The 22,083-nt window shown below is 39.8% G+C and overlaps 2 protein-coding genes and 1 pseudogene across 4 annotated transcripts; 2 read left to right on the top strand and 1 right to left on the bottom strand.

Annotated features, from left to right (window-relative positions):
* The first annotated feature begins 967 nt into the window (after positions 1-967).
* Positions 968-4,379, top strand: LOC116192093 (cryptochrome-1). Its single transcript, XM_031520529.1, has 5 exons — positions 968-1,374; positions 1,573-1,940; positions 2,237-2,458; positions 2,588-3,294; positions 3,466-4,379. Exons 2-5 carry the CDS (start codon positions 1,625-1,627, stop codon positions 4,135-4,137), a joined length of 1,917 nt encoding a protein of 638 aa, XP_031376389.1. The 5' UTR covers positions 968-1,374; positions 1,573-1,624; the 3' UTR covers positions 4,138-4,379.
* Positions 4,380-4,512: 133 nt separating this feature from the next.
* LOC116192094 lies at positions 4,513-6,297 on the top strand (annotated as a pseudogene).
* Positions 6,298-13,813: 7,516 nt separating this feature from the next.
* LOC116192092 (inorganic phosphate transporter 1-4-like) lies at positions 13,814-17,254 on the bottom strand. Of its 3 annotated transcripts, XM_031520525.1 has the most exons (3): positions 17,096-17,254; positions 16,631-16,910; positions 13,814-15,636 (listed from the first exon to the last, which is right to left on the bottom strand). In XM_031520525.1, the coding sequence occupies exons 2-3, from the start codon at positions 16,704-16,706 to the stop codon at positions 14,030-14,032; spliced, it is 1,683 nt and encodes a 560-aa protein (XP_031376385.1). In that variant the 5' UTR covers positions 16,707-16,910; positions 17,096-17,254; the 3' UTR covers positions 13,814-14,029. The 3 variants fall into 3 exon arrangements, with proteins under 3 accessions (XP_031376385.1, XP_031376386.1, XP_031376387.1); XM_031520526.1 differs by lacking the exon at positions 16,631-16,910 and having other exon boundaries at positions 17,096-17,252; XM_031520527.1 differs by lacking the exons at positions 16,631-16,910; positions 17,096-17,254 and adding an exon at positions 16,126-16,227.
* Between the last annotated feature and the right edge of the window lie 4,829 nt (positions 17,255-22,083).

Below are 22,083 nucleotides of genomic sequence, written 5' to 3'. Positions count from 1 at the left end.
TTAGTTCAAGTGGTTCGACGCATATTCCCTTTAAGTAAAATATCGGATTCGAGTCCAAATAAAAGATCAAATGACACTTGGAAAATATTTGAAGTCGTTTATGCCCATGTCAGTACTGCTTGATTGTCGGTCATGTTTTGAACTAAAAGTGTATAACGGATTGGAAGTTGTAGAGCTTGTTTAGCCAAAAGAAAACTTATAGAACTCGATTTAGGAGGAAAAAAAACAGAGCAAACTTATAAGACCACAGACGTAATTCTCCCGACATATTTATATCAAATCGGAAAAGCTATGTAGTTTCATTTCATTTTCTAAAAGTAAACTTATTTATAAGCTAAATAAAAGAACAACCTTAACATGTTAATTTTAAGAACTACTCTTTATTTTTTTTAAAAAAAAAAAAAACAAGTACCAAGATCCCATGCGATACTCGGATGAAACGCCAGTAATTTTAATTTTGTTACGTACGCATTCATTTTCTTAATAAGTGCTTAAGGGCGTATAATGGGGATATTTACTCTTGTGTGGAATTAAGAGATTCTAAATTCGATTTTCATTAGTGAAACTTTCTGTAGCGCTTATGAAATTTTGGCAAATTCATATGTACTAGATATATGAGTTTCCGATGTAACCGAAAAAATTGGAGAGCTTAATTTTGGACGTTTAATTCGAAATCCAATAGAACATCCCCTAACATTGCCAGCTGTGTAACACGCACCTCATATTGCAAGAGGAGTGCAACCCCGTCATGCTGCAAGGGGAAAAGCCGAATAAACCGTCGTTTCCCAAAAAGGAATAACCGCTGAAGACAGAGATACTCTGTTATCATGGCGGTCTGGTCTCTGTCTCAGCTCAGTTCAGTGTATGTACGTATAGACAGACATAGTTACTGAAGGCCTAATTATAAACCAAGACAGGGAAAGTTCACCCTCATTCACTGTCCCCTTCCCCTTCTCTCCTTCTGCTTCAGGAAATTGAACATTGGAACAGAGCACAGACCTTATCTTCAATCAACTGTCAGTGTCAGCTTCTTCGTCCCCCTCGCACCGTCCACGTGATAAGGATCAATTTCTCATCGCTCCCTCGAAACAAAACAAACAAATCCTCCCTTCTTCCCACTTGTCCCCGATTGCCAACAGATAAGGAAGTCTCCAGAGAATCGAGACACGGACACACACAGGGAAAGAAGCGGGTGCTTCCCCTTTAGTTCCCCCGCTTCTTCCTTTTCCCTTGATCGATTGTTCATCTGGGTATCCGCAGCTCGGATCGAGGGAGATCCCCATCGACTGGTCGCCGATCGCGGTTTTGCGACAAAGATCAGCAGCAAGCGAAGCGGGATTGAGTTGACCCGACAAGGCGGTGTCTTGATCTGGGGTTTGGTTTCTTACCTGTGTTGATTTCAGCTGTGCCCAGTGATTGTTTAGATCTGATTGTGCGAAAGCTTAAAACCTGGGGGCGAAAGACTGATCGAGCTTTAAATTTTGATGATCTGCTGCTGTGCTATGTTGGTGATGATTTGAAAGGCTCTTGCTTGGTCATAGTGTGTTAAGATTGTATTTTGGGATGTTGCAGAAGAAGGCGGAAGAGCCTCGGCTTGAGATAGGAAAATAGACCGTGATCGGAAATGGACAGCAGCAATAATAAGACTGTAGTTTGGTTCAGGAGGGACCTGAGGATCGAGGACAATCCCGCACTGTCTGCTGCCGCTCGGGAAGGGCCGGTGTTTCCTGTTTACATATGGTGCCCTAGAGAAGAAGGGCAGTTCTACCCTGGTCGGGTCTCGAGGTGGTGGCTCAAGCAGTCTCTTACCCACCTCGAGCAATCCCTGAAGTCCGTTGGGGCCCAGCTCATGCTGATGAGAGCTGACAGCACTCTCACCGCCCTTCTGGAATGCATTGAATCCATAGGGGCCACGAAACTCGTGTTTAACCATCTCTATGGTATAGTTTCAGATTATCTTCATTCCATTTTTTTTTGTCGGGCTGATGATGTTGTTCTTATTCGTGCATTTCGTTATCTTTTCTTTATAGCTTGGTGACATGTTGTGCTTCCAAGTCCCTTTTTAAGTAGATTCTAGCGTTTGAAGTTTCTAAATTTCAGACTGATTATTAGTTCAACGCCAACATTATATGTCAAGCAGAAAGGATCTTAGTCTCATCCATGATATTCTTATTCATTTGCTATGTTTTCAGATTTTTCTTGATATGGTTGACATGCTTTCCTGATTCTTTCACAGATCCTGTTTCGCTTGTTCGTGATCATGACATCAAAGAGAAGCTCGTGGAGCGTGGCATTTCCGTTCAAAGCTATAATGCTGACTTGCTGTATGAACCATGGGAAGTTTACAATGACAAAGGAAACTCCTTTAGAACATTTGATGCATATTGGGACAAATGCTTGAACATGCAAATGGAACCGATATTTCACGGAATGCCGTGGCGGTTAACGCCTGCCCTAGGTACATATCCAGAGGCTATCGAGTCAGTTTATCATCTAATTTTTTGAGTTCTCTTTTCGCTTTGCCTTCTGGCGCTGAATGATTGGGGATTTGTTTACAATGATTTGGAAAATCTTTTGTTCCTGGCAGGAAAAGTGGGTGGATGTTCTATCGAGAAGTTGGGTCTCGAATATGAATCAGAGAAGTCCAGCAACGCACTGTTAGGTAGGGGGTGGGCTCCAGGGTGGTCGAATGCCGATAAGGTCTTAACAGAATTTTTGGAACACCAGCTCCTTCACTATGCCAAGAATAGGGTGAAAGTTGGGGGAAGCTCCACATCACTCCTCTCCCCATACCTCCACTTTGGAGAGGTCAGTGTGAGGAAAGTCTTTCAGAGCACTCGGCTGAAGCAAATACTCTGGGCGAAAGAGGGCAATACACAGGGCCAGGAGAGTGCGACCCTCTTTCTCCGGGCCATCGGGCTCAGGGAATACTCCCGGTACCTCTGCTTCAACTTTCCGTTCACCCACGAGAGAGCGCTCTTAAGCCACCTAAAGTTCTTTCCATGGCAGGCGGATCAAGCCCGTTTCAAGGCCTGGAGACAGGGAAAGACAGGGTATCCCTTTGTCGATGCCGGGATGAGAGAGCTCTGGGCCACCGGGTGGATACATAATAGGATACGAGTGATAGTGTCAAGCTTTGCAGTCAAATTTCTACTTCTACCATGGAAGTGGGGGATGAAATACTTCTGGGATACGCTCTTGGATGCGGATTTGGAGAGCGATATTCTCGGTTGGCAGTATATTTCTGGGGGCTTGCCTGATGGTCATGAGCTCGAACGGATGGACTGCCCAGAGGTAAACTCAAATTGAACATGAATTTGATCGGATTGTTTATTCACTTGGATCTTGCATTCATTAAGGAGCCACAAGCATTAGTAACATTTCATATATTGGTTCGAGTTGATCTTGTTCATGGAAATTAGTTAACCAGAGCTTCATCATTCCTGATTTTCTGACTGCCTTCAGGTTCAGGGGCCGAGGTTTGATCCTGAAGGCGAGTATGTGAGGCAGTGGCTACCTGAGCTTGCACGTATGCCCACTGAGTGGATTCACCATCCTTGGGATGCCCCGCCCCATGTTCTGAAGGCCTCAGGCGTGGAGCTTGGGTCCAACTACCCGAAGCCAATAATTGACCTTGACACAGCGCGGGAAAACCTGACTGAAGCCATCTTCAAGATGTGGGAATTGGAAGCCGCTTCTCGGACCATGGACCAGAGTGGAACCAGTGAGGTTGTTGGGGACAACTCCGACACCCATGTGAACGAGAACATCACCCTGAAGGTCGTGTTAAATGAAAAGACCACCCCTGGTCCCACTCATACTGTTTCGTCCAATGATCAGAAGGTTCCTACGATGCAGAACTCGAAGAGCGGTTTGGTTCCTAGGAAGAGACCGAACAATGAAGCTGAAAACAATAACCTGCGGGAATACAGGGTGGAGGATGTGTGCTCTACCGCCGAATCTTCATCAGCCAGTAAGAAGCAGACTTCTATGAGCAGGAACTCATTCTCTGTTCCACACTCATATTGCTCCTCGTCAATAGGAAGGCCCTTGGAGGAGCTCGAACTGGAATCTGCCGAACCAAAGGCAGAGCTGGGCCCAAATAAAGAATGTGCAGAGACTACTACTTTATCATAGTGGTACCTTTCTTTGGTTAGATCAACTGATGTAGAAAGATCATCCTGAAAAATAAGAGAAACATTTTCAGGTTTTAATTTTAGCTATGGTGGCCAAGTTTTCCTTAGTCGTGTATATAGAAATTAGCGACATAGCGGTTGTTCATATGGAATTTCTTCTCATTATGCATCATATAGTTAAAGACTTAAATGTACTTTGAGCTCATTGTGGAACAATTTCAGAATTGATTTTAGCTGTAAAAACTGATAATTGCTGACAACAGGCATGAAAGAACATCTGTACAGTCGGGCGAAGACCATTTAATATTCACTAGAACTTCCCGAGAAGAGTCTGATCGGCGTGCATCTGAAAGCAAAAGTTTCACACCTTTATTTTAATTTTTACAGTCATATAATATCTCATGATCTCAAAGGATAAGCGCAATACGACGAGAAAAACTATTAGACGATCAAATCTATCTTAATGGCTCTTTGAAACTTACCAGAAATTTCAGACATGAACCGTCCTAATGTGCTGCTGCCTCGATTGGTCCATGGCGGTTTCATCCTCGTTCTCTCCTGAGATCTCCTCGAGGATCAACCCTTTGCATAAGGAATGTGAATACCATTCCAAGGAAGTTGATCACCCCAACGATTATCTGCGTCTTCTTCGCCCCAATACTGACAGCGACAGATAAAGAACCTGAAGGCTCACGCAATAGCCCTGGCCTTGCCCGCCACAGCTGAGATTCCGTGGCAGGTGGAGAAGAGCCAGGCAGGGAATATCTCTGCAGGAACCACAAAGGTAGAGGGCCCAGTGGCATCATGGCCGTAGTTAGCAAAGATGAACGAGAGGGACTGAACAAGAAGACCCGGGGAGCTTTAATAGCCGTGGTTTTCACAATGCAGGGGTTTGGTACTCCAGTTGGAGGGATGGCCGCATTTATCCCATCAGCAGCTTTCAACTTGCATACCTGTTGCCGCCTTGTCCATGGTCCTGGAGGCTAACTATGTCTGGAGTATAATAGTGGATGTTCGGGGCTGTCCTAGTAGCTTCCAACTACTGGCAGATGAAGATGCCTGAAACTGCTTGGCACACTGCCTTGGTGGGCCAAGAATGCAATGCAGGCGGCTTTGGACATGTCGAAGGCCCTTCAGGTAGACTTGGAGGAACAGCAGGAAAAGATAGAACGGCGCTCAGAGAGCAGGGGGACAAATTTGGGCTGGTCTCAGCAGAGTTCGTACGCAGTCACTGGCACTACCTGCTCAGGACGAGCGGCACGTGGTTCTTACTTGACATCGCGTTCTACAGCCAGAATTGAAGGACATATTTTGCGCCATTGAATAGATCCCCAGGCTCAGAAGAACGCAATTGAGGAGGTATACCGCATCAGCTGGGTCCAGACCCTGATGGCACTCTGCAGCACTGTACCAGGTTAATGGTTCACATTGGCCCTGATCGATCAGATGGGCCAGTTTGCGCTCCGGCTTATGGTCTTTTTCTTATTGATGTCTTCATGTTCGCTCTTGCCATCCCGTACCACCACTAGACCCTTCCCAACAACAGGATCAGGTATGTCACCATGTACTCCCTCACATTCTTTTTTGCTGGCTTCGGCCCCAATGCGCCACCACCTTAGTAGTTCCTGCAGAGATATTCCTGCTCGGCTCCACTCCACCTGTACACGGAATCTCGGCAGCTGGTCCAGCAAAGCCAGGGCTATTGTAGGAGCCTTTGGGTTCTTATATGTCGCTAATGGGATTGGGGTCAAGAAGATGCTGATAATCCTGGGGGTGATCAACTTCCTTGGAATGGTACTCACCTTCCTTGTGCCTGAATCAAAGGGTTGATCCCTCGAGGAGATATCGGGTGAGAACGAGGAGGAAACCACCGTGAACCAATCAAGGCAGCAGAACATTGGGACAGTCCCAGTTTGAGATGTCTATGAAGTTTCAAAGAGCTATTAAGATAGATATAATTAATCTTCAAATAGTTTTTCTTTCTTCTTTTCGGGAATTATCCTTGGGGATCAAACCACGTTATATAGATGTAATAGCTGCTGTCAATTATGTACAAGAAGGACTATGATATGGTAGATGTAATTCAGTACACATTGGTTGGATAGACGGATGATGGAATGGACGCGCAAGATTCAAGAATTGGTCGAGGACTTAAGAAAGATTGAGATATCATAACTGCAACAAGGAAAAAGGAAAATTAAGAAGCTTATCAGAGGGTGATGATTTATATCATATGTATATTAGGGTGCGAGTGGTTACTATGGTAAACATGGTTATAGTGGGACAAGATTGAAAGCATGGAAGAATAGGCCCTCCAGCTCGTCATCTTTTTAAGCTTTTATTAGACTTTGCGATGGACCCGTACGAATGAACTATTCGGTTCCATTCGATCCTATGTTAATAGAAAGCAGAGGATTTAGTTCCAAACTGATTGATGTCTGGAAATGGATCCCAAAAGGATCCAATTCTTTCATTTTTCACTCGACCTTCGTCTCCATTCAGGTTCGCTTCTGGTTGAGTCGTTTTAATCTCAAAGTCTGGTTGACAACGCAAAATCAAGTTGAAACATATCAAACTTGGTTTCGTTTGGTTTAGGTTCCCATGCGAATTGGAAGTTCGAATCAACTCATGAATTTACTCCGATTTATATTTTGTTCAAATCCGATTCGGGTTCGGTTCATCCCTGTCAACCCTATGTAATTACTTTTTCGTTTTCATCCTATTTCAAATTTTCAATTTAGAAGGGAAAAAAAAGAGTCAAATTTTGATGGTAAACATTGTAATTTTTCCATTTACCTCCCAATTGTCCTTTTTTTCCCTCCCTAATCTCGCCCTAGTTCGCCACAGTTTTATTGTTCATTTTTCTTAAGAAAAAAACCGATAACATGACATTTTTTATTAAAAAAAAAGGGTATTTTCATGATATTAAATTATTTTTCCGTTAAATTATGAAATCAAATTATTAAAAAATTACAATAACAAACAAGGAGGATAGAAATGGGCGAGGGACAGAGGGGACTATGGGGCTAATGTCGGTCACCATCATTGTCCATTAATTTCAAGCTGGAAATCTTAAATATGCTCCCTAACATTACTCTCGGCAAAGCATGATCCATTTTGAGGGTTGTTATATGGTGACGATTTGTCACCGTAACAATGCGATATTTCATATTGAAAGATATGACATTTTTATTCAAGTGCATAATACTTCCATTATAGGGGTTAGTATAGTGATGAATTTTTCAATGATGTGCGAATAGAGTTGTCACCATATCAAATTCCCATCTTGATATTACGCACTAATTACGTAATGAGTACCACGAAGACATGAGGGGTGGGGTATATAGAGATTGAACCCTTTAGTTTGAAAGAATTTAGTTCTCGTAAGATTGGATCTGGGTCATTTGTCAAAATTCAAATAGAGGTTTATCAATTGTGCATGATATGATGAATATTAATACAGATTCCTAACGTGCGCCCTTGATACAGGACTTTGTTATTTGTGGAATCTATAATCTATATATATATAATGTTGGCTTCCACCAAATAAATATGATTAGAAAGATAATTTTTTAAATAGTATAAGAGTTTAATAGAATTTTGATGGAAAATAAAATAATAGTTTATTGAATTTTGAAGGATATATATCTATATATATATATAAAGTTGACAAGACACTAATAAATAGAGATAAAATGGTAAATCCATTACTAATTCATATGTAAATATACTATATAGAAATTAAAAGATAATAATTAATATAATAATAATAATATATAATAGAATATTTTAAATTTTCAATCATTTATTGTTATTTTATTAATAAATAAATATATACATAATTAAGAAAATAAAGAATCATTTATAATTATATAAAAATTTAAAAAATTTAAGAATTTTAGCTTATCTTATAAAAGTAATAAGTGGGTCATTTTATATTAAATATTCAAATTTATAAAAAAAAATAATATATGTAATATCATTTATAATAAAGAACAATCAAATAGTGAAGTTTAAAAGTTTTAATAAGCTCTAAGAGTATTGTTCTTTTATCAAATAAAACTAACGATTTGATATAAAAGTTTTCAAAGTTTAAGTAAAATTTCCTAGAAATTAATTGATATTGCAATGCGTATTACATAAATTCATTTCTTAAGAACTTTTGATATGTATTTGATATATATTATTCTATCACAAGTATGAATTTATCACAGTAAATTTTATACAATAGAAAAAATAAATTTTTACATATATTACAAATTTGTACAAATTATTTTTATAATAAAATTTTCTTTATAAAATTCGTACAATGCACGGTTTGATAAATTAGTACATATAGTAAAGTAGAATTTGTACATCTATTATGTATGTTTTAATCTAATATATTTATCATCATTTTTTATAGAATTGTACATGATTATCATAAATTTATATTTTCTAATAAAATAATAGTACAAGAAACTGTGATATGTTTATATTTTTTATAAGGATTCATTTGTTTGCTTGATATGTGAATACATATTTATGTTTTATGTATATATGTGTGTGTCCACATATTTGTCAGTATTATGATATTCAACAATTATTTATAGCTTTTAATATGTTAGTAAAGATATAAAATTATATTATATTATATATATATATATATATATATCAATTGCTTGTTGAATCTTGTGAATTACATGAAAGTAGAATACTCTAAATTCGGGCTGTCGAAGTGCTTTGAAAAGGTATGAATTAGAAATAAAAAAAATTAGATACCCAAGAGTGAGAAAAGAGAAAAAAAAAAACATTGCATTTATCCTAAAGAAAATGTCCAATTACAATGACCAGATTATTAGCCTCAATGGATTAACCGATTACACGTTACCTTGGTCTGATCAAGGTGTTAAAAGCGCTTTGAAAAAACCGAAATTAAAAAATAAAATAAAAAAGAGAAATTTGAAAATTTAAAAAAAATATGGCGAGTCGGAAAAAGTGGCTCACTCGCTCTATATATATATATATATAGGAAAATGACACTATTGGTACTAATTATTTGGCATTTTTTGACTTTGAGTCCTAAAAGTTTGGAAAAAAGTGTCAATATTGGTCATAAATCTAACTAACCGTCACCGTAAGCCTACGTGAACCTAACGTCATCAAAGTGGCTATTACTGTGATGACGTGGCACGTTCCTATTGGTCCAATTTGAAATCCGCGGATTTCGACCCGACTTACTCCGATCCGACCCGACTTGCTTCAATCCCCATCATCAATGTCCTGCAAAATCTCTCTCATGCTCACCCATCATCGACGTCCATCTCTAATGTTCCTCCCTTCATCGACAAATATATCGTTCCAGGTTCAGGTTTTTGATGGAGTTGAACACATTAGCGGCATAAGTTAGAGAAGCCGATTAACAAGGAAACGGATTCAGTGATGATGAGTCGCAGCAAAATGCTTCTTGAGCTCATCTGTCTCAAAGCAAATGTTTACGGCTCATCTCTAGGGCTACAAGTCGGTTCTTAATCACACCAATGTTTCAAATGGAACAATGCAAATGTTTAATGCCTCGAGAATTGATTAGAAGTTGACAGAAATTCGACTTCCATTCCAAAAGTGTTTATACAACAGAGAATCTGCATCACAGAAAATACAGACCAAATCTGCACAGACAAAATCAGGGCACAAATAGTTCAGTCGCCGAAGCCGGACAGGGTCCTGCCTTGTAGCTTGAGGGTGCAGTCACAGTCTTCCGGCGGGCGTGCTCGGTGTAAGTGACGGCGTCGCGGATGACGTTCCCCAAGAAGATCTTCAGGACCCCACGGGTCTCCTCGTAGATGAGGCAGGGAATTAGGGTTTCGATTGATGAAAGCTCTGGAAGGTCGTGGCGGTGAATCCCTTGACGAAGTCCCTCAGATCAGCGATGACCTCGAGCTCCTCGACGTCGAGCTCCGAGCCGGCATTAGTGAAGGAGCTAGTGATCTGAGGGGCGATGGCGTCGGACTTCTGCGTTGGGGCCAGCGACCTTGGGGGCTTCGATGGCAAGATCCTTGGACTTCTAGGTGGTCTCGGAGATCAGATCGGAGAGCTTGGCGGATTTGGCGAGGGTTTGGGACTTCTTGGCCACTTCCTCGGTGAAGGTCTTCACTCTCTTCCACAATCCTCCATTGCCGGGTTTAAGATTTTGGGAATTTAGCTTCCTGTCGGTTTCGGTTTGAAAGGATGGAAGTCAAGTCGGGTTGAAAACGGTATTAATTGGAGCAAGTCAGGTCGAAACCCGCGAATTTCAAATCGGGCCAATAGGAATGTGCCACGTCATCACAGTAACGGCCACTTTGACGGCATTAGATCCACGTAGGCTGACGGTAACGGTCAATTAGATTTAGGATCAATACTGACACTTTTCCCAAACTTATAGGACTTGGTTACCCATTGTAAAACTTTTAGAATTCAAAGTTAAAAAAGGCCAAATAATTAGGACCAACAGTGTCATTTTCCCTATACACACACACGAAGGATGCGAAAGTACATCCTATGGACAGGACAAGTGGGTGGGTTTTTCCCACATGCTCCCCATTCCTCTTTTTTTAAAATTTTTTTTGTATTTTCTATTTTTTTTCCTATGGTGTCTACCGATTGCTATTCCGAAGTTTACTAGATCCTATTAATCTAGATTTGAACGAGATCGAGACACTAAGTAAAAAATCTTTCCCGATGGTGAATTTTTTCCAATCACAAAACTTGCATCTGATACCTTACCGAAGGATAACAAGCACCGACTCATCCAAAACCAACGTGACCAATCTACGCCGTTAAAAAGTCTATTTCAAATTTGGTCACCAATTTAAATAGTAACTTTTTATTTGCGATTTTTCGATGTGTTTCACTTAATATTCGAAAGTCCACTAGATCCGATGAATTTAGGTTCGAGTGAGGACGACCCACTAGAAAATAAATCTCTCCCTCTCATGAATATTCTCCAATTACAAGACTTATACCCAAGGTAATACGTACCATACGTGGTAACGTAAAAAATTATTAAAGAATAATATATCATAAAAAAGTTGAAAAAAAATAATAACAATTAATTCACACCATAGATAAAATTGTAATAATATATTATAATAAGTAAAAATTAAGTTATAACGTTTATGGAAAGAAAAAGTGACTCAATAAGGGGTTTACTTCAAGTATTTTTTTCCCCTTCTCTTACTTAAATATGTGTTCTACACTAATGCGGGTGTTAAGAGAGAAGAATTTTCTTATTTTTTTGGAAATTAATTATAAAATTCATTATATAGGTAGTTTCTTGAGAGTTAATAAGGTTTTTTAATATAATGAAGTTTCTTTAGTAATTCATTTAATACTTTTGCAATAGTAACATATATATTCGAAAGTAATTTAGAGTATCATATACTTTTAGGTGTATATCCTGGTTATATATAAGTCATGATATATCATAATGATTTTCTTATTAAAAATATCAGATAAATTATTTTCATATATTTTAATATCCTAAAAAATATCGATTGAGACCATCGCCTAATAAAATAGATCATAACTTTATAATTATTATAAATAAATTTTAGACAAAGCATAAGAAGTTACACATACTTTTTGAATTACAGTTACCATTTTTTCCCTTTATCCATACTACTATAAACATTACAAGTCTATTATTTTCGGATATTATAATCACATATAAAATATAAGTGGATGCTACAAATAATAATTTCTTAATATTACATCTATCTAACAAATTATTTGAGGGAACTTTTGTATCGACGGCGAAGTGCGGGCACGTTCTCTAGTATGAATTATTTCAAATAAAAATGTTTATTGATATCCAATTTTTATAAATTTAAGTCATACATATCAAAATTCATACATCTGCATTGGTAAAACACTATTTGCCATTAGCAACTTTTGACAAATTCGTATATTCTCACAAAGTTAATTAAAATAGTATGGTACCCTTTATTATCTATTAGAATTTTTATTTCATTATACGTGTTTCTTGATCGTGATCCGAATGAGAAAATATAGTAACTGTTGGTTGGACACTTTCTCCCCTTGCCTTAAAAAACATAGTGCACATCATGTCCTGGGACATGCTTTTTCCTCGATTTAGAGTCCGAATTAAAAGATTCTATTATCGGGAAAAATTTCATTGTAAGGCTTTAGCGGGCGCATGGGTGGTATTAGGCTAATGGTTCTTTCATCAGGGGAAAGTGAGGCGGAAGTCTCAGTTCCTGGGCTTTATTAAGAGGCATTACGAAAGGCCAGGTCCTGAGGATCCATTTAATAGTCGTAGGAGAGAATCGAACCCGGGACCTCCATTGAAACATCCGAAACATAACACTTCTCTGAATATACATTAACAGGTGGTTAGAGGTCGATGCATTTTCATCCTATATCTCCTCTCCTGTGGTATAGTCTGAGATTATTTAAGTTTAAATTCTGAAAAACTTGTCACCTATCGGGTCCTAGGAGTTGAATCTATAGGTTGTACATTTGAACATGAGTTTGATCGAATTGTTTATTAGTATGGATCTTACTTAGACACTCGTGAACCAACCGTGACCATTGGCAACATTTCACATGCCGTTTCAAGTTTGATTTTCCTTATTATCTGACTCTGCGTCTTCAGGTTCAGTGGCTCAGGTTTGATCCTGAAAGCGAGCCTATATGTGAGGCAGCGGCTGCCCGAGCTTGCACATATGCCCACCGATTGGATTCACCATTCTTGGGACGCCACGGCCCATGTGCTGAAGGCCTCAGGTGTGGAGCTCAGGTCGGGTCCAACTACCTGAAGCCCGGGAACGCCGGACTGGGGCCACCTGCTAGATGTTGGAATTGGAAGTCACTGCTCGGACCATGGACTGGAGCAGAGCCAGCGAAGTTGTGGGGGACAACTCCTACATTCGTCTGAATGAGAACATCGGTCCAAAGGACATGTTAAATGAAAAGAACACTCCTGGCCCCACTCGTACTTTCTCGTCAGAGGGTCCCTACAATGCAGAACTCGATCACAGGTTTGGTTCTCAGGAACAAACCAGATGATGCAGCTGCGAAAAACTGGCAGGAATTTAGGCCCGAGGCAGACGTACTCTACTGTCGAATCTTCATCCTGCCAGTAAGAAGCAGACTACAACGAGCAGGAACTCATTCTCTGTCCCATACTCATATTGCTCCTTGTCGATAGGAAGACCCTCGGAGGAGCTCAAACGGGGAATCTTCAGCTGGGCCCGAGTAGAGAATGTGCAGAGACTACCTTATCGTAGTAGTCCAGGTCTCTGGTTAGATCAACTCATGTAGAAAGATCATTACTAAAATTAAAAGGAAAAACATTTTTCGGGTTTTAATTTTTGCAGTGCTGGCCAAGTAAAGTTTCTTTGGACGTGTATATAGACATTAGCGATGTAGCCGCAATTCATACAGAATTTCTGCTCTTTATACGGCATACTGTTTGAAAGAGTCGGTCCTTTCAGCTCATTGTCGAGCAATTTCAGCATTCGATTCTAGCTGTAAGAACTGATAGCTGCTGGAAACAACTACGAAGATACATGCGCAGAGTCGAGTAGGAGGTCATTCCGTATTAGCCAGAACCCCTCAAGTAGAATTTGATCGATGGACACGGACCTGATGAATGAAAGTACATCCATACTAATAAGTTCGAAAGTACTACAAAATTATACGCATAAGAAGACGAAGGAATAACGATTTCGCCTTACTTGCCAAAGTGAATACTTCACATTCTTAATGAAGAAGAGGCAGCAGCCTTGCGTAGATTTTTCTATCTATTACATCTATATGATCACGAAGGATAAGCCCGAAAAGAAAAAAAAGGAAAAACTACTTGAAAATCTTATATAATCTTAATGGCTCTTTGAAACTTCATACACGCTTCAGACAGGAACTGTCCTAATATGCTGCTGCCTCGACTGGTCTGCGGCGGTCTCCTCCTCATTCTCACCCGAGATCTCCTCGAGGGATCGACCCTTTGACTCGGGAACAAGGAACGTGAATACCATTCCAAGGAAGTTGACGACCCCAAGGATTATAAGCGTCTTCTTCACCCCGATCCCGTTGGCAACAGCTAAGAACCCGAAGGCTCCCACAATAGCCCCAGCTTTGCCTGCTGCGGCCGAGATTCCATGGCAGGTGGAGCGGAGCCGGGCAGGGAAGATCTCGGCAGGAACCACAAAGGTGGTGGCATTGGGGCCGAAGTTAGCAAAGAAGAATGTGAAGGAGTACATGACGACAAATCCGATCCTGTTGTCGGGAAGGGTCCAGTGGTGGTACGGGATCGCTAGAGCGAACATGAAGACAGTCATGAAGAAAAAGCCCATGAGCTGGATTGCAAATCGGCCCATCCGGTCAATCAGAGCCACTGTGAACCAGTAACCTGGGACTGTGCTGCAGAGAGCAATCAAGGTCTGGGCTCGGGCAATGTGGTATACCTCCTCGATAGCGTTCATGGTCTTGGCCTTGGGGATCCATCCAATGGCGGTGAATATGTCCTTCTGGAAGAGGTTCTGGCTGTAGAACGCAATGTCAAGCAAGAACCATGTGCTTGTAGTCCCGAGCAGGTGGAGGCCGTGCCTGCGTGCAAACTCCGATGAGAACAGCCCAAAGTTGTTCCCCTGCTCTTTGGAGAGTTGCTCCACTTTTTCTTGCTCTGCCTCCAAGTCTACCTGGAGAACCTTTGACATGTCCGAAGCCGCCTGCTTCGCATTCTTGGCCACCAAGGCAGTGTATCGAGCAGTTTCCGGCATCTTCATCCGCCAGTAGTAGGTCATAGCAGCTGGGATAGCCCCAAACATCACGATTATCCTCCACACAAAGTCAGCCTCTGGGACTGTGGACAGGGCGGCATTAACCTCATATGCCGGGGCTGAGAACCCCGAATTGAAAGCCGCTGACACAATAATTGCGACCATCCCACCTGCCAGAATACCAAACCCCTGCATGGCAAAAACTGCGGCTATGAAGGCTCCTCTGGTTTTCTTGTTTGCATACTCCGACATGATGGTTGCCGAGAGAGGATAGTCTCCTCCGATGCCGAACCCCAGCCAGAACCGGAAAAAGCATAAGGTCGCCATCACGCCCTTTGCTTCCTTCCCGAACGAAAGGCCCGATGCAATTGAGCACAGGACCATGAGCATGAGGGTCATCCCGTAAACCCGTTTCCGCCCCATCTTGTCACCCAACCACCCGAAGAAGATCTGGCCCGTGAGAGTCCCACAAAAGGCCACACCATTTACAGCCGAGGCAACGTTCGATGGCAGAGCTCCGGGGGTGTCCGAGCCTGGCTCGGTGTAGTACAGGCGGCCCAGGAGCTTTGTCACCAGGGAGATGCAGAACAGATCGTATGCGTCCGTGAAGAATCCCATCCCGGCGATCACTATCGCCGTGAAGTGGTACCATTGGGTTTTCGCCGCATCGAGGGCGGTCAAAACATGCATTTCCCTTGCCATGATGATGATTAGCTTCCGCTGCGCAGTTACTAAACCTGTACAAACACATGTACGTACGTATAAGATATAATAAGACCAAACTGTAGTTTTATGGAATGGATTAACAAATTATACATGTGAGGTTGAAGGGTCAGAAAAGTGAGTGGGCCCCTTTGAAAATTCAACACCTTTGACCAGTGGAAACAACCAAAAATATCATGAATACCAAAAACGACCTCAGAAGGGTGCAGTGTTGCAGCCCACGTTTTTACATAACAACTATAAGATTATAATATAGGTCCAAAGATTACATGTGCAGTGTGCTCTTTTTATTTAATTTTACTTTTTATTTCTTTATATTAGGTTTATTGACTTTTTTTGGTAATCGAAAAAAACCAAAACTAACCAAATATAAAACAGAATCAACCCTCATGGTTTATGAGATGAAAAAATAAATCAGCAGTCTCATTCGTGAGAATTGATAGCATAATCTCTTTTTTTTTCTTTTAAATATCTTTATAAGAATAATTATGGAACAAAATTACCAGCAAGAAGACAATGGAAACATGGCGTTTTGTTTTCTTCCCCTTCTCTTTTTCCACAGTTCACGGGCTACACGTCCGTTAGTCTACATGTGGAGTTGCTGACTGACAGCGACATCACAGGTGAAGTGTGAGAAAACTAATTTGAAAATTATGCAAGTCTTCTAAGTCAATAAAGTGAAATTATATTTTTACGGGAAATTATATTTGTTTACGGGAATTGTGCTAATTAATTATTTTTAACTTCCATAGATATTAATCTACCCAAAAAACAAAAAAACAAAAAAGAAACTTAAGTAGATATTGTTCCCCTACTCTTTTGGCTTTTTCTTCTTCTTTAACTGTCCTCCTCAGAAAACAGAGTTCTGCAATTAAATGGAGCTGATCTAGAAAAAACAAGTTCAGATAAATAAAAGCCGAAATTCAGGAAAAAGAGCAGCTCATATATTTGTTTTCCCTTAGAAAATTGTGGCCGAAAAATAAGACTTAGAAAAATGCGAAAACGTACGTGTAGCTAAAACATTGGACCATGAAATCTCATCCGTTCTTGATGAATTAAACAGCTGAAGAATTATCGACCGCATAAAACTGCGTGCGCACCGATGAAACAGAATCTGTACTTCTCGTCACTTCTTTTCGCATGACAAAGGAGACGCCTCCGTTCGCATCTCAACTAAGATGGAAGAGAGAGAGTATTTTGTTCTTGGGAGTCTTTAGAAGAACCAACTCACTATGAACGAATTAGAATATCGAACAAAACGTATCGAAACGAACCCTACGACCTTTGCCTGCACATGTTCAACTCGGGAAAAGTTAAGCAGGCTTCATCATTTCAAGAATTCCCGATAAAACTCCAGTTCTCAAAACCCCATAACTCTCTGCGCGTTTCGGAATCCCGATTTCGTCCCGCCAGAAAGAAAAGGAACAAAAAATCGATTAAAGGTACGGGCGAAGGGTATCGAAGTGACATTACCTTAGTTTAATCCGAAGATATTTGCCGAAATAATGGAGCTGCCTCCTTCTTCTTCTTGTTCTTTTCTTCTTCAAGGCCAGAGGAGGGAGTATAGATCAGAGAAAGAGAGTGGGGAAGATCTGAGAGGTGGGAGGGCAAAGGAATGGAGGGAAGAGAGGGGTGGGAGTGGTGACATATATAACTGCAATGTGGACGGACGGACTCTTGCTGTTAAAAAGGAATTAACCCTGAGAATATTCCATTTTTTTAACAGCTTTACCGCCTCCCTTTATTAATGTGCTTTAATGCCCTGTCGCGACGACTTCTCCACCATGGTTTCGCTCTCCAATTTGGCCCAAGTGGAAAATAACTATTTTGGTAAAATTTACATCCACGCCTTTTAGGTTGCACTGTCGTAAGAGGAGTGTAATGAGTTCTGACTAATACAATTTGAGTCGGATCGGCCGATTAAAAAGTAAAATTCTCTCAACGTGAATCACTCCCCTTCTTTTAGGCTTACCCTGATTTTGCGGCATGAATGTTCAATAAATATCTATTGTTGTACAACAACTTTTAAGAACAATAAATTTTTGTTAAAAAAAGAAAAGCTCGCTAATAAACATTGTTGTTGTCGACAATCTCTTTAACCTATTATGTTTGATATCTTGATATCGACATAAGCTTACTACCGTGTACTATGAATAAAAAAAATATAAAATTAAGAAGAATTTTGAAATTTGAAATTTTTTTAACTCAACTCCACTCATTTTCAATTCAACAATACAATTATTACTTAATCATTACTTTATATCAACTATTCATTACTTTTTCACTCATTTTCTCATAATTCAACAACACAATTATTACTTAATTATTACTTTATCTCAATTATTCATTACTTTTTCACATTTTTTCTCATAATTCAACAATACAATCATTACAAATTAATTAAAACCAAAACTCTATTAGTGATATGCCCTAGAGCTTGATTTATATATTTGGATAATTCCTTTTATGGTAATAAAGTTTATTCTATTATTTGTATATTGTCTATATTTATTAGAATAAAGTCCTTAAGATATTTTGAATACTTCATTCTTAAGAGTTAAGAATATGAGTGACGAAGTAATTCGATAAGAATATCTTTAAACTGTTCATGATCGTAGGAGACTTAACTGGACATTATTTCTCCAGATAGATCGTCACATTTATCTGTTTCCATGATTAGTATACAGATACTAATGAAGATGGAGTAGTGAGTCTCGTGTTATTTAATAACTGTTATCATGACAGATATGTGAATACTTATATGATAAGTAGTCGAACGTAACGTACAGATAATATTCATACGGTAATTTACTAATGTCAATGAATGTTATCTGGATTGTATTAGTGTTGTGCGCACCCAAATTTTAATCTCTTCGGGGCACGCATGCGCGCGCCTATGCAACGCGACTTGCGAGTGTCCACCTTCCTGGGGACGCGCGACGGACGCTCGTGAGAAGGAGTCGCCACTTGCCATTTTACGACCCGAAAGTCGAGGGTCAACAAGTTACCCGGGTCTAGGGGTACGGGGTACACCTAAAATGCTAAGGCAATGGTTTTGTACGGAATCGAAAATTCCGAATTCGGGGGTTCTATTACGTGTGGGCCTATATCCCAAACGCCCTTTTGGTACTCTAGCTTGCTAGGCTTGCCATTTTATTTATTTACCGCATGATTTAGGGTTGCATTTGACTCGCCCGTTTTGACATCGTAAATTCGAAGAAACCCTCGTACCGTCCACTCTCTGACCGAGACTCTTACATAAATAAATGTACAATATAAACTATTACATTGTTCTCTCAAATAAATAAAAATAAAAATTACAATGACTGAATCTCAATCGGTTCGCGTTCGGTCATTATTTCACTCGTGCTCACCGTATGATTTGGATAAGACTAAAAATTAAATTAAGATACGCACTCGGCGTATGGGGGCATTGGACCCTGTGATCGACGGTTAGGGGCGTTGGACCCATGTAAATCGTATCCTAAGGGTCGGGCTCGATCCGCATAACAACCAAGTGCGAGAATGTAACGAGCGGGCACAAATGAACAGACAATGTGGTTTTGTTATTGCCGAATTTACGTACATTAGCCGATTATTAATCGGGGTATCTTGGCATGCAAATCCTACCCTAAAACAAATAAGCGGGGTGGTAGAGAGGACGTGTAGCATTCGGCATTATTTTAACGGACCTGACAGACATGATGTCTGTAGTCAAGTCCTGAATGTGTGGATTATTTTTAGATTATTTTGTATCGTGACAATATGACTTTTACAGATTAAGAGTATTTTCACCTAAAACCCGAAACCTAACCCTCTGCTTGACTATTTGCCCATGTTTGATTAAGCCGAGTTTGTAATTAATTTGTTTTCCCATCTTTTTACCCATTCTAGGTACAAACCTACGCTAGGATGACGGCGGGACAAGAACCGATAGTCATGCCCTTGAATCAGGAAATGTGAGTGTGCATACAAAATCAAGATTACGTTGCAGGTATTTCGGTGCTTTTGAAATTGTGAATTTTTTTAAAAGGGCATGGCTAACAGTTCTTGAACTGTCGACGCGATTATGGATTATTAATCGGTTCGTGCAATTCATTTAAAGGAGCCAAGTGATTTAATTTAGCCAAATTTAGTGTATCGATTATCCCATGTGTGGACTTTTATGTTAATTAGAAATTTACCGAATGCTTTAGTCTACGGATTTCGAGCCGTCGGAATGGCCATTGGTGGGCCGTCCGATAAACTCTAATTTCCGACCGCCTTGGGGTTAAATCCAATTTTTAGTCAACTTTACGTAATTAAACCGATTCATGTAAGGTTTTAATCAAAGACACATTTAAACATCCCAAGCACACGAATATGGACAAAATAATCACAAATAAATTAATTCATCGGTTTTAAGTCCAAGTGATTAATTATACCATTTTGATGTATCATTTGCCTTAAAAATTAGGGATTTATAAAGTGATTTATTTAAATCTAACACATTTAACCTACGATTTATCGTTCGATCAAAACTAAACATGAAATGCGGTTGCATGCAAACATATATCAATCACGAACATAACACGTATTTTATAAATTGCTCAAGAATCGAATTAAAATAATTTTGAAAGAACAGAGACTGATTTGAAAATTCGGTTAAAAATCCCTGGGACTGATTTGAGAAAACTTGAAAAGTTCCCTGGACTAATTTGGAACGTTTGAAAAGTTTTGTGGCTAAATGGGAATTAAAAATGGCCTGAGACCTAATTGAAACAGATTTGAAAGTTTGGGACTGATCTGGAAAAAGAAAAAAAAGAATCACAGGGACTTAACTGAAACGAATTAAAATGTTCCCTGGACTGATTTGAATTGTCTGGGAAGTTCAATGGCTGAACTGAAAAATGCTGAAAATGGCCAGAGTTCAACTGAAACAAATATGAAAACGGTGAAAAAGAACTGCAAGGACTAAGCTGAAACAGTTTGAAAACTTATAAAACCAAGCTTGAAAGTGGTCTCGCTCATCATCACGGTTTAAAAGACTTACTTTATCTTTTGTTTCCCGGGTTATCACGCAATCACATCAAGGGGGAGTCCTAGACATATCACTAGGATCGAAGAATTATAGCTTATCCTAGGAAATTCCTGGGATCGATTAGTTCGGAAGATCCCACGACAACCACGGACCTAGGTGGCCTTCAAATCCAGACTCAACCTAAGCCTAGGTAAGTCTCTCCATCATCTTCGAGCCCCACCGATATTGGCCTAATATCTTCTTGTCTCGCCACCTTTCTTCTCCTCTCGTGAGACATGCAAGAAAACAAGAAGAGAACGAGGAGGAAGAGAAAAAGAGGAAATACAACTCCGAAGGACTCAAGCCAACATGAGATGAACAAACATCAGAGAAAACAAATAGATGATGATGAAACATGAAATTCGAAACAATCCCAAAACCCAAACAAGTTATCTAATATGATCTATTATATATTCATAACATGTGCGAATTAAATGCAAGAGGCAATGATGCTTGAAACACGCAGAAATTATCATTTTTCTTTTTCTGCAAAAAGTGTATATATATATGTATGGATTGAAAAATTCCATATGTTTCCCTTCGCCATTTTTTTGTTAGAGTTGTGGAACCCTAGTCGGGAGCCTTGTTGATGTCATATCCTAGAGCCGGTGGACCAAAATGGGGTGTTGACAAGTGTATATAATCCTTAGACCTGAGATGGAACGCCATCTCAAGTATAGGTAATTAGGATTTGCTACTGCTAATGTATTTGTGCTTAGCGTGAGTATTCGACAAATAGTGATCATAATTAGTTATACTTGGAGTTAGGTGTCTGATCAAGACGAGATTCACTAACCTGAGTAAATAGGGAAAATGTCCTATGTATATGAGTTTTATTCTGGATCGATAAATCCTCGGCCGGGGTAGATAGACTTGAATAGAAAGGAGTTTCTGTTCAAGTGCTACAGATCTAAGAATGAAATTAGAGAGTCCATACGATCGGCTAGATCGGGATCTTGTAGTGAAAGGATTTAGTGCATGATATATACGATCAGAGGTTTATCAGAATGTTTCAATTATACATTCGTCATCTTTTGGATTGTCACGATATGCTGCTAAGTGTCACTCGTGAACTTTGGGAACCAAGGGCATTTTGGGAATTATGTTTTCGGTTACAGAAAGAGTTTCTAGTAGTATCAAATGAGTTGATACTATAATCCCATTGCCATTTGATGATGAACCTAGTTAGTCACACATATTGAGCTTGTCTAAACCGAGAAAAGAATTAATTCTAATTAAGGAAGTTAATTAGAAATTAATTATCGAACGAGGTTTGCAATGTGGTTGCGAGGGTGCTAGCACATCCTGAAGCCGAGTTCAATATCAAGGATAAATCTAATTAAGGAAATACGATAGTTTCCTTATTTGGAGAGTTTCTGTAAATAGATCGTCTATTTATGGA

Source organism: Punica granatum, chromosome 1 (assembly GCF_007655135.1).
Source record: "Punica granatum isolate Tunisia-2019 chromosome 1, ASM765513v2, whole genome shotgun sequence".
NCBI classification, from domain to species: Eukaryota; Viridiplantae; Streptophyta; class Magnoliopsida; order Myrtales; family Lythraceae; genus Punica; species Punica granatum.
Note: the sequence above shows the minus strand (reverse complement) of the source record. Positions and strands in the feature narration are given on the sequence as shown.